This window comes from Glycine max, chromosome 9 (genome assembly GCF_000004515.6).
Source record: "Glycine max cultivar Williams 82 chromosome 9, Glycine_max_v4.0, whole genome shotgun sequence".
Classification (NCBI taxonomy): domain Eukaryota; kingdom Viridiplantae; phylum Streptophyta; class Magnoliopsida; order Fabales; family Fabaceae; genus Glycine; species Glycine max.
In genome coordinates, this window is record NC_038245.2 from 39,078,075 (window position 1) to 39,090,077 (window position 12,003).

Below are 12,003 nucleotides of genomic sequence, written 5' to 3' on the forward strand. Positions count from 1 at the left end.
TGTTATAATTACATTATCATCCAAATCATACATCATTGTTTGAATTAATAATTATAATATATATTTTCAGAAAAAATAATTTAACCAAACTTAATTATTCCTAAAAAATATAAATATTCTCAACTAGTTTTATAATTAATCAAATATATTTTTTATTAAATAGTTGAGAATAACATTCTCGCATTTTATTCTCAACAATAAAAAAGTTATCCAAAACAAATGCCCCGAAAGGATTTGCACTTAAATTTTGTTATACACAAGAGAGTCTAGTGGAGAGTTTTGAATAATTTTCATAAATACATAAATTCAAACCTTACAGTAGGATTGTACATAAAAAAAATGTCGTCTTAATAAAAAGTTATAACAATATATTGTTAAGGGTGTAATTCTAAATCTTCCTTTTCCTATTCCCTCTTGCTTTATTTAGATTAAATGGTAACTATAAAATGTGTTTTATATTTTAATGACATTAAATTAGTTTACTTTTTCTTTAACATTTTTTTGAGATAATTGGGATATCTAGATCTTCTTTTTTTTTTTGGTGCGGATATCTATATGGTTTTACTTATCATAAAAAATTTCATTTCAACTTTATTTTCTTTAGAACTTGCCTCGCATTGTTTAAAATTTCAATGTGTGTATATATATATATATATATATATATATATATATATTATCATGCATTAATTTATTAATTACATTTTAATTTAAATAATCTATAAGAATTAATGTAAAACAAAAATATTTTTTTGACAGAATAAAAAAATTATTAAATGTAACAAAGATATTATTTTTATAACTTATTATTTATTTCTTAAATTTGTTACTTTTAATAATTTTGTTTTATTCTGTCAAAAGAAAATAATTTCTAATTTCTAAATTTACATATATATATATATATATATATATATATATATATATATATATATATATATATATATATATAATATTGTCATTACTGTATATGAATAGAAAAAGTTATTCTAATTTCTAAGTCCTCATACAATAACAAAGTACTAATCCTCCCAACATTTGTTACTAATATTATTTTTTAAGTTTTTATTAATTTTGTCAAAATAATATTTTTTTATTAAATTTAATCTCTGATTTCTTTAGTATGGTGAGTATTTAATGCTTTTTAATTTTTCATTTAAGTGTATTAAATGAAAATAGATTAATGCATTGAATTTTTTGAAAATACAATATCTTATTATTAAAATGAAGAAGTTCTATAAAGAAATTTTCGCGTCCTTTTTTTTTTTATTATGAAAACTCCGCTAAAAAAATCACGTAAATCACATAACATGCATATTGATATTATTATTAAAACAAACTGTATTAATTAGTGCCTAATTTATATTAAAAACGAATGTGAATCAATGAATATATTATCCGGAATCTCTGTAGTAAATGAGCCCAGAAACAAGCTTATTGATTTTCATCGAAATTCGGCAATTAACAAGGTAATTAAGCAGCCGTTAATTGTATCGTTATTTTTTGCACATAAATTTAGTATCCACTAATAATTGAATTAAGAACACTGATTAATTTACGAATTAAATTAGAAAAGATTTGTTTCGTTAACCACTATGTAGTCTGAAGCTTTTCACATTTAATAGAAAAATTGAAGAGAAAAAATAAAAAAAATTGAATGCAAAAAGTAGAAAATAGTCCGGTAGAACTAAAATAGAAAAGTAATTATATTTAATAACACCACACTATTTTTAAGTCTGTAAATTTTTTAGTTTTCAGGATGAAATGTTCTTATAAAATAAGTTTACGTTCATATGAAACAATACTTTAATAATTTATTAAAGTATATACTATTATCTTAATGTACATATAAATATGATTAATGTAATAATTAAGGTTTGTTTTAAAGGATGTAATTTGTTTTAAAGTTTTATATACTGCACCTTTAATTTTTAATATTTGTGGTTTGGGATATTTTAGTATTTGTGGTTTGTAGATTCCAAGGGCAAAAGAAATTTACAAATATAATGAGGAATAAAAAATGTATAAATTCATAAACTTCAATTCTTAGACTTTGGTTTTGTAGATCCTCAGGTTACTAAATTTGCAGTCTTATTGAAATATTTTGATAGCAATGAAAAATTCGTTTAGGGAATTAAAAATATCATAATTTAAAATAATGAGCTTTCACTTTTTTTCTGTCTTACAAGAGAGAAAGGAATTTTCAAGATGAACATTATGATTTTGAAATTTGAAAGGATGTTTAGCCACAATATACTACAAAATATAATTCAAACGTCTATATAGAAAATTCAAGCATCTTCCAAAACATATGTTTTTCATATTTAACTATGAATACATATTTTTTCTACTGGTTAAAATAAATTAAAAGTCCTTCATCTATATGTTTTTGTTAATTTTGATTACTAAAATTTCTCATTAATTATTTTTTAAGAAAAAAATCCCATAGTAGTAAGTTTAAAAAATGGCCCGTGCATGGCACGGCGACCAACTAATTGAATGAAAAAGTAATTGCATTGAATGTGTTGAAAATACAAAATGCACTAAATACTTACCCCCACAAATCCACCTAGTTAATTACCATAAAAAATAAGCATTTTAATAATCAGGAATTGGTATAAGAAACTTAAAGAGGAAATTATTTATTATGAAAAACATAATAGTATAAAAGAGTATGAAAATATTTTTATTTAAGTTACTTAACGAATATCCTAATGATACTGGTTAATATTTGTCAAAAAAAATTAACAACAACTTTATTCTGATCATGTTTTATTATCCAACTTTATTCCGATCACGAATACAATGATTTTTCATATCCTAATAAAATATGTTTTATTCATTATAACACATTTTTTATTAGTTTAAATTTATTGAAAAGGATAAAATTTTATGAGTTTCGCATCACATTTAATGATTCACTCTCTGATTTTGTAAATTTTATTAAATTTTGACCGATTAGAGAGAATTTGTATTCCTAACAATGTATATAATATTACCCAGAACTCACCTCATATATATATATATATATATATATATATATATATATATATATATATATATATATATTATTTTTAATTTCTTTATATATTTTAAATTAATCATGTATTAAATTATAATTATATTATAATTCAAAGAATATATAAAAACTTATAAATATTAAAAGTAAAAAAGATTTAAAATTGTTTTTAGTTTTATTTTAATTATTGTTATAATTTAAATTATCTTTTGTTGTTACACTTCAATATTCTTATATAAGATGAATTTGATTGATTTATGAAAATTAAACATCAATAAAAAAATATTAAATGATTTAAATTTTAATATATTATAAAATATATATAATATCAATTTTGGTATTTTTTATCAATACAAATAAAAAATAATATAAGAGGTTTATGATAACTCATAGATCCTTTCAAATTTTTTAAATGAATCAAATGATGTAAAGAGTATGAGTCGTCGGAGGAAAATTTGGTTAACTTATACATTTTTTTATTTATAAATCCTGAAATCATAGAACCAAATGCAAACGAAAAACTATAAATTAAAATTGGCCAAATTAATTAACATTGGAATGAAGAAGACCCAGATTTGCAGAAAGCAAATTATGGGCCACGAAAAGAGAGGAAGTTTTATTCCAAGTTTATTTAGTCATTCCTTACATAACAAACAAAGCATAAAGGGGGCTTTGTCCGTTGGAGAGAGAGCTTACATGCATAACACTTGTTCATTAGTAGTTTTCCTTGTCATCCTCACTGGGTTTGCAAGGTTCATAGCAGAAATCGGTTATGTCAACACAAAAACACTGTGCAGGATACGATAATGCGCAAATACAAGATTTGCAAGCTGAATGGCACGAATTCAGCCTCATATCTGAACAGCGGCATTGAGGAGGGTTTGACTTTGTGCATGCGCATTGATCACAGCATGGTTTTGAAGACTCATCATCATTTGAGTGTTGATGATGATCACTTTTCATGAGCAGGCCAAGCTTACTCAGCCTCAAGTTGGCACTAGTAGTACCCCCCACAAGGAAAAGTAGCACCAAACACACCTTTAGCACCACCATGTTGTTCTTCAAACCCATCTTCTTCTCTTTTTTCTTCTGTGAAGAGATTACTTAAAAGAGCCACTGAAGTGGGTTATTTATATTAAGAGGATCATTTGCATGCAGATGGAAACGTGATGACTTGGTTCTTTTCTGAGTCATGGAGCAGTAGTGAATAGTGATATCTTGGTTCTTTTCTGCATTGCATTTCAAAGGTGGCACACATGCAGGATATCATGGCTGGCTTTGCTCCCACGTTGGGCTAGGCGTGTCTATTAGCATTTTATACAGGGAAAACTGGATAAGAGGTTCAGGTGTTAGCCTAGTACTGACTCAAATATATTTTTAACATATTTTAATTTAGAAGTATGAGTCAATTGTCTACGTCATTAATTATATGTTTGTGGTTAATTTTCATAACATCAATTAAACGGGAGATCCAATTAAAATCAAAAGTTTAGAGATTCAATTAAAAAAAATTCAACAATCTAATTAAAAATTTGGTACAAGTATAGGGACCACAGAATAATTAACCTTTTTAGTTTTAAATTTTTATTTTAAAAAATCAAAATCAAAATCATTTTTCAATTTTTAATTTTGTAGTTTTATTTTGTTTCAGTTTTAAATTGTAAGCAATATTATAATTTTTTTTTAATCACTAAAAAGATGTGAGATTCTTCACAAGGTTGTAATGAAGGAATTTGGAATGATACCATAAAAAAATATTTAAGTTTTTGTGGGCCAAGTCTATATATATATCATGCTATGATCGTATTTGTGATAAAAAAAATAAAAAAGATAAGATCTAATTTGTGCTCAAAACTTAAAGTCTGAATCATATATTTTATTAAGTGGGTTCTAATTGAGTTGGTCACGAGCCCAATGTAAGTGACCACAAGTTATTGTTGGTCCTACAAAAATACTCTAACTCAAGGTTATGATTAAATGAGGAAAAAATTCGAGAAAACTTGATTTGTACCATATAACCTAGCCTAGATCAAGTCATGATCGATGTAGGCTGTTAAAATCCCATATTAAATTTATGATCAATAGCCTAATCCTAATATATATTTCATCCAACAGGTTTGAATTGAGATGACAACAGGTTTGGTACAGCTTGAATTTGTCAGATTCCACTTTCTCTTTCACGATGTAATTTGATAATTGACATATGGAATTGATAAATAAGATTTCGAGTAATTGGTTATAGTATGGCAAAATGGGCTTAAAAAGGCTAAATTCAATTAAGAGTTATAAACTACGACCTATGCTTTTAATTACTAGATTTCTACCAACTTATTTCACTATATATTATTGTTTTTTAATTATGGCTAAGTCTCCTAAAGTCGCAGTTTAACATATAGGAACTATCAAGTGGCAATATTAATTTAGACAAAATAAAGGTAAAAAAAATATAAAATATATGGGAAAGGTAGGTCAAAATTACAATGGCTGAAAACATGTAACTTGGTTTGCTCACCCTGCAAGCATACGGTTGATCAAATTAAGCTTAGGCCAATACATATTTTGATTGAATGTTTCTTTATGTTCTAACTTCTAATTAACACACACACACACAAACGGTTGATCAAATCTGTCCTTCTTGGCAGGTCTCTATGTACCTGTGTTGGCTTCTGAACGTTTACACTTTGATTCACACATGCACTTAATCAACCTTTACATCACTACGTGTATATTTTTCAGAAATTCAAATCTTGGATTAAGAGAAACTGAAAAAAATGAAAAGGTTCAAGTATATATATTAATTCATGATGTGGTGGAAAGACTGAGAAGTTTTTAATGGCCTCTCCCCTTTCTCTTACACTAAAAAGACTTCTTAAAACCTTTTTCCACCCCACCCTCTTAAAGAATGCGAGCCCCTTATCTCAACTTTTAAATGTTTTTTCAATTTAATACTATAACTGACTTTGATGATAATTGGATGTATTATGCTAGCTGTATTATTTGAATTTGTATATAGGCTACATATTAGTCTTGGGGCGAAGTGTATATACATTTTTAAAAAAGAAAACTATCTATATTAACTCCACCTAATTAACATATTAGTCTTGCGACGAAATTAACATAAAAACTCACCACTTCTTTTTTATTCCACATATTCTTCAAGAACGGCCTCAACGAGTTGATGAAGACGAAACAATGACATCAATAAAGGATCAAAAACACGATCATTAGGCTTCACCTTCACGTGGTAATTTTCTCCTCTTTCCTTTCCATTGATCTTTTCTTATGTTAATTATCTTCTTTAAAACCCTTGATATGCATTGCCCTATTATTATGCGTAACATAGTTTTTCGATTCTTCTGTTTCCGTTGATCTAATTAAGCTACATTTTTCTTCGTTGAGATATATGTGAGGTTAGTTTAATTTATCTTCGTGCTACATGATTCATCGTCATATCACAAATTAATCCCTGCAATTTAATTACCCTCACTGAAACGGTAGTCAGGATTATTATTAGAGTAAATTTGTTGGAATTGATTTTATTATATTATTGTTAATTTGTTATTATTATCATTTGTTTTGTTTTCGTCATGTGTTTCTAGTTTAGAATCTTAATTAAAGATAAACATTATTAAATTGAGAATCTGAATTAGAGTTGAAATAAGGAAGGCTTACAAATTCCTTATACTGTTGTTATATTTAGATATATATAGTTTAGCTTCCAATATTTATTAGATTCAGAATGTCTTTTTATAGCTCTACTTTAACCTGTTTATATTTTTTAGTTGTTACTAAAACTAGTTACTTTTAGTAGTTGTTACATGTTGAATTCAAACAATAATGGTTGGAAAACTAGTTTTTATGGAGACATTGAGTTCGATTAAATGCAAATGATAATTAAATTTAAATGTACATATTTGCGGTAGATCATGCAATATCTGAACAAGTTTACCCTCTAAAAAAATTTGAACAAGTTTATTAAAAATGTCAATAAGAATAAGTTTGACTACACTTTTTCCTTCAGCATCTCACTTGTAGCAATGAAGATCCTAAAAAAGATGACCAGCATGGTGAGGCAAATTTCTCACTTTAGTCTTTTTTTACAAAGTATATTTCGAAATGGTGTCCTTTTCAAACATTTTCCCAGGGGGTGTTGTTTTTGCACGTACCCAACATGCAAGTCGCAAGTGGGAATGACGATTTAGGGCAGAAGTGGACACGTGGCATGCAACACGCCAGTTGGAGTAGCGACTTCATGCATGATCGACACATGGCAAGGGCTGGGGGACGCGCCAGGCTCATTGGCGATTTCCGCCTACCACACTGGAAGCTCCAGGCTCATTGGCGGTTTGAGCCTGCTATGGTCACATCTTGTCGGAGCAGTGCAGCAGCGTAGCCATGCAGTGTGCAGGTTTGCAGCTAGAAATCGCAAATGCCATTGGCAATTTGCGTTGATTTGAAATCGCAAATCGCATTGATGATTTGTGTCATTCTTCGTTTAAAAGCTGATGGTCATGCCATTCATTCCTTGCATGCATTCCTTGCTTTCGAGTTTCCCTTGCTTCTCCTTCTTCATTGGTCTTGCTTTGTTTCTCCTCCTTCAGTGGTGTTACAAGCCTATCGAATATAAAAGTTAATTTAATTTTAAGAAAATAAATACTTCAACCTAACAAAATTACTTTAAAAAAATAATTCATACCACAAAATTTTAACTATTCGAACCTCAAACCTTACAAATTTAAACGCCAGCAGTTAGGAAAGAAACAGGTTTCAGAGAGAAAGGAATGCCAGGAAAACAGGTTGCAAAAAGAAAGGAAAGGAAGGCTGAAGATGCAAAAAATGTTGGATGAGTAAGAGTATTTAAACACCCTAACGTTTTCTACATATCCTAAATCGCAAACTCTGATAGCGCCTTCCATAACCGTGATTGCGTTTTCTATAAAGCTGAAGCTATCACTGATTCAGTTGGGAAAGCTGAAAAGCTACTACCATTTTACTTAAAAAGCTGCCATCTACTTAAAAACCTGCAAAGCTGTCAACCCTAGCTTTATTCCTTCAAAGCGCAACTTGGACCGGTGTTTCCCATGCATGGCCAAAGCGCCACTGCAGGTGGCGATTCCACCTGTGTCGCCAGTGGCAGTGGCGCCACTGCCACGTGTCGCCGCAATGAAAGACGCGTCAATCATGCTGGTGTTTTGCATGGATATTTCATGCAGGATACGTAAAAAACAGTCCCCTCGGGAAAAACTTTGAAAAGACCCCAAATGGGAAAATAGTTTGTAAATAAGTCCCAAACTGGGAAATTTGTCGCATGGTGACTGTGAATCCTTGGCAGAAATTGTGATGCTTGCCACTTGCACCATAGAAATTAGTTAAAAGTATAAGCACATCAATGGAGGTTGGGTTTAGCAAAAGGAATTGTCTATTATAATGTGATGAATTAAAGTTTGAATTCCCGCATTTAATTAGTGTCCAATTGTGTTTCAAAAAGAATAATTGTCTCTAAAGAAGAAAGAAATGTGTGGAAAAACAAAAACAAAAAAGTATAAGCACAAAGAAACAGACTTGCAACCTGTGGTTACATTTCTGAACAAAGCCCCACATCGAGTGGTACTATAATAGCAAGTGAACTGTTTCCACCATAAAATGAAAGGCCTGTAACACAAATATTTACGGAACCGTGTGATGAACACAAAGCGAATTATTCTTTCGCCTTTTACTAAAGAATACCGTGTGTTCGTCACCCAAAGCGGTGTACGCCTATTTTTGGAAGAGCCTTCGATTATTGAGGGCTCTGCAATTTCAGTTCAAACTTCTATATATTCTGCTTTTATCTGTACGTTTCAGTTCTGCTTAGAGTGTATATTCTGCTTCGATTATTGAGCCTTCGAATATATGTTCGGTTGTATTATCCAAAGCCTCACCTAGAACTTTTGCTATTGAAATGTGTACTTGTAATGTCTTGTGTTCCTCATTCTTCAATTATGCAAACTCTCTTCATACAGGGATTTGAGGAGGGGGGCAAAAAAGAGAGTCAATTTTGATTCAGGAGCATTCATGAATTTCTGTATTGAAAAATTCAAGATTCAACACATTAAACAGGACAACTACGTTGTGGAATTATGATTTCTCTTTTTCGTGCAGAGCAAGGACATGCAATCTCAAAACCACTTGTTATTGCTGTTTCTCTTCAATTCACTCGTTAAATTAATTACTAGTGTTTTATTGAACTAAGTACATTACTAAGTCCCACATTGGTGAGAAGAGATAACAATCACTTGATGTTTTATCATAAAATACACTATTTTTTGCCTTTCTGTTAAGATCTGATATGTAGCTTACCACTGTGGGTTCACATGGGTTCACACACTTTATTCTAGGTGTTGATATCTAACTTGATCTAAAAATAAAAATAAAAAATTATATAAAATGATACAAATTGATTTTTTTTTGTTTGAATGATTTTTCAAAGCAAATATGGTTCGTGAGTTGTGTTTCTGGAACTAAACCTCCAACACTTATATTAACCGATGTAATTACTTTCACTTATATTAGCTGATATAATTATTTAGTGTTATGTATTTTATCTCCAATACTTATATTAACATTTATAATTATTTTAGTGTTATGTATTTTATTGTATATCATTTAAGTTATATTAACACTTATAATTATTTTATTATTATATGTATATTGTTTGAGTTTTACCGTGTAATTGAAACTTATAAAACATATATTACATTTTTTAGAGTATTATTTTTAGGTGTGATTGGTTTAAAATGGATGAAAATTTGATAAATTTTTATTATACAAAATCAAACATTAATAAGTTTTATAGATTAATATAACCAAATTTTTTTTGATTTAATCTAATTTAAAAGATGAAAGAAATTATATAAATTTTAATGAAATAATATTTTAATAAAAAAATATAAAAACAATCGAATCCAACCATAAAATATTAGTTTGATTTGATTATGATTTTATTTTAAATTAAAATTAAATCACATATGTTTTATAATTAAGTTTGTTTTAGGCGATTTTTTTCATGAAAAATGGAATCTAACAAAGTGATAAAAATGACCAAAATTTGCCAAAAGCAAATTACTGGCCACTGCGAGCTTTTTATTCCATGTTTTATTTGTCTCCCTTACATAAAAGACAAAGAAAGCCTAAAGGGCTTTGTTCATTTGAGAGAGCTTTTGTTGATTAATTCCTAGTCATCATCTTCATCACTGGACTTGCAAGGTTTGTAGCAGAAGTCGGTGGTGTCAAGGCAACGACACTGGCCTGGCATCGAGCGTGTGCACGCACAGCGATCACAAGCTGAGTGACATGAATTCAACCTAATATCTGCACAATGGCATTGAGGTGGCATTGAGGCTGTGCACATGCAGAGATCACAGCATGGTTTTGAAGACTCATCATCACTTGATGAGTGATCACTTTTGAAGAGGTTCAGTTCCATGCGTGCATTAGTAACCCCCACAAGGAAAAGAACCAAGAAACACACCTTTAGCACCACCATGTTGTTCTTCAAACCCATCTTTACTGTTTTTCCTGTCAAGTGTGAAGAGAAAAGAACCCGTGAAGTGAGTTATTTATATAAGAGGATTTGCAGATGGAACGTGATACTGAGAATTTTACTTTGTCGTGGAGTGATGTCATGCCTTTTTCTGGATTACATTTGAAAGGTGGCACACATGCAGGATATGGAGATTGAGGTTGCTTCCACGATTGCTAGGTGCTGTCTAGCTATCTGCATGAAAAACAGGTTCAAGTAGTGGAAAATTAATCCGACTATAATGAAAATTTGAAAATGGAATTATAATATTCTCTATAGATTTTGTGGTGAAAGTGTGAAACTCATTAAAATTAATAATTTTTAATAAATTTTACACAATTATAAAAAAATATTAGGAAAGAAAATGTTATGTCGTTAACATTCATCTCTTTAATTATAATTTAGTTTTCAAGTGTGAGTGTGATTCCTTTCTAATGTTTCAATTAGAAGCAAAAGAAGTTGACATGAAATTTTTTCATTATTCATAATATACATATATTATTTTTTATTATTTTGATTTATTGGATTTCACAATTTGTATAAGGAAACTTAAAATTTTTTTAAGTTGTACTTAGATTAAGGAATGCCTTTATGATATGTTAGCAGTGAATCTGAATCCTTATGTTAGAGGATGAGATGATTGGTTATCCAGTGATAGAAGGATCAGGATGTACTAAATAGTTTGGAACCCTTACATGACTAGTGTTAATCACATTGACAAGTGTTTCAAATTGTCATAAGTAATAAAGTAAAACGAAAGTTCGAGTGTCGAGTTTACAGAGACTTTGTTTGTACTTAGACTGGTACAAACTCAATTTTCAAGCAAGAGATAAGGAATTGAAAGTGGAAAATTAAAGGGAAAAGTAGAAGATAAAAAGACAAGAAAAATAAACAATGATTTGAATGCGAAAGATGAATTCACAATTCAAATGTATTGGGGCCTATCATGCCTGACTACCGTTGATGCAATGTTAATGTGTTTTTCTATTTAATATTATTCTAATTTCCATCCACATCTACAATGATACTCAACCATGATCCCTCACATTGAAGAATTTAATTTATATATTCTCTCTCTCAACTCCTTTTGTAGAGATAAAACACTAAATTGCATCTTGGTCTATTAAGTGAGACTAAGAAGTTTCTCTCTAACAACTTTGAAATCAAAGATATGGGTGAGGCAGACTATGTGATATGAATAGAAATATTTTGTGATAGATCACAAGGACTGTTAGGCTTGTCTGAGAAATCATATATTAATAAAGTTTTAGAGAGATTCAGAATGGATAAATGTTTAGCATCTCCCGTTCCAATACAAAAAGGAGACAAATTTAATCTCATGCAATGTCCAAAGAATGATCTGGAACGAAAAAGATGAAAAATATCCCTTATGCATCTGTTGTTGGGAGTTTGATGTATGCTCAAACAT

At 29.4% G+C, this 12,003-nt stretch overlaps 2 protein-coding genes and 1 non-coding gene across 3 annotated transcripts; 1 reads left to right on the plus strand and 2 right to left on the minus strand.

The window, feature by feature from the left end:
- Positions 1–3,543: 3,543 nt before the first annotated feature.
- LOC100305553 (Bowman-Birk type proteinase inhibitor) lies at positions 3,544–4,115 on the minus strand. The gene has a single exon (NM_001250058.3). It carries the CDS (start codon positions 4,082–4,084, stop codon positions 3,728–3,730), a length of 357 nt encoding a protein of 118 aa, NP_001236987.2. The 5' UTR covers positions 4,085–4,115; the 3' UTR covers positions 3,544–3,727.
- A 4,571-nt stretch (positions 4,116–8,686) lies between these two features.
- Positions 8,687–8,804, plus strand: LOC112997994 (U5 spliceosomal RNA). Its single transcript, XR_003263041.1, has one exon. It is a non-coding gene; the product is annotated as a U5 spliceosomal RNA (small nuclear RNA).
- Positions 8,805–10,044: 1,240 nt separating this feature from the next.
- On the minus strand, positions 10,045–10,581 carry LOC547818 (protease inhibitor C-II). Its single transcript, NM_001251480.2, has one exon. The coding sequence runs from the start codon at positions 10,554–10,556 to the stop codon at positions 10,227–10,229; it is 330 nt and encodes a 109-aa protein (NP_001238409.2). The 5' UTR covers positions 10,557–10,581; the 3' UTR covers positions 10,045–10,226.
- Between the last annotated feature and the right edge of the window lie 1,422 nt (positions 10,582–12,003).

Coding starts and splice junctions, on each gene's coding strand:
- LOC100305553 (NM_001250058.3), bottom strand. CDS start 4,084: ATGGGTTTGAAGAACAACATGGTGGTGCTAAAGGTGTGTTTGGTGCTA.
- LOC547818 (NM_001251480.2), bottom strand. CDS start 10,556: ATGGGTTTGAAGAACAACATGGTGGTGCTAAAGGTGTGTTTCTTGGTT.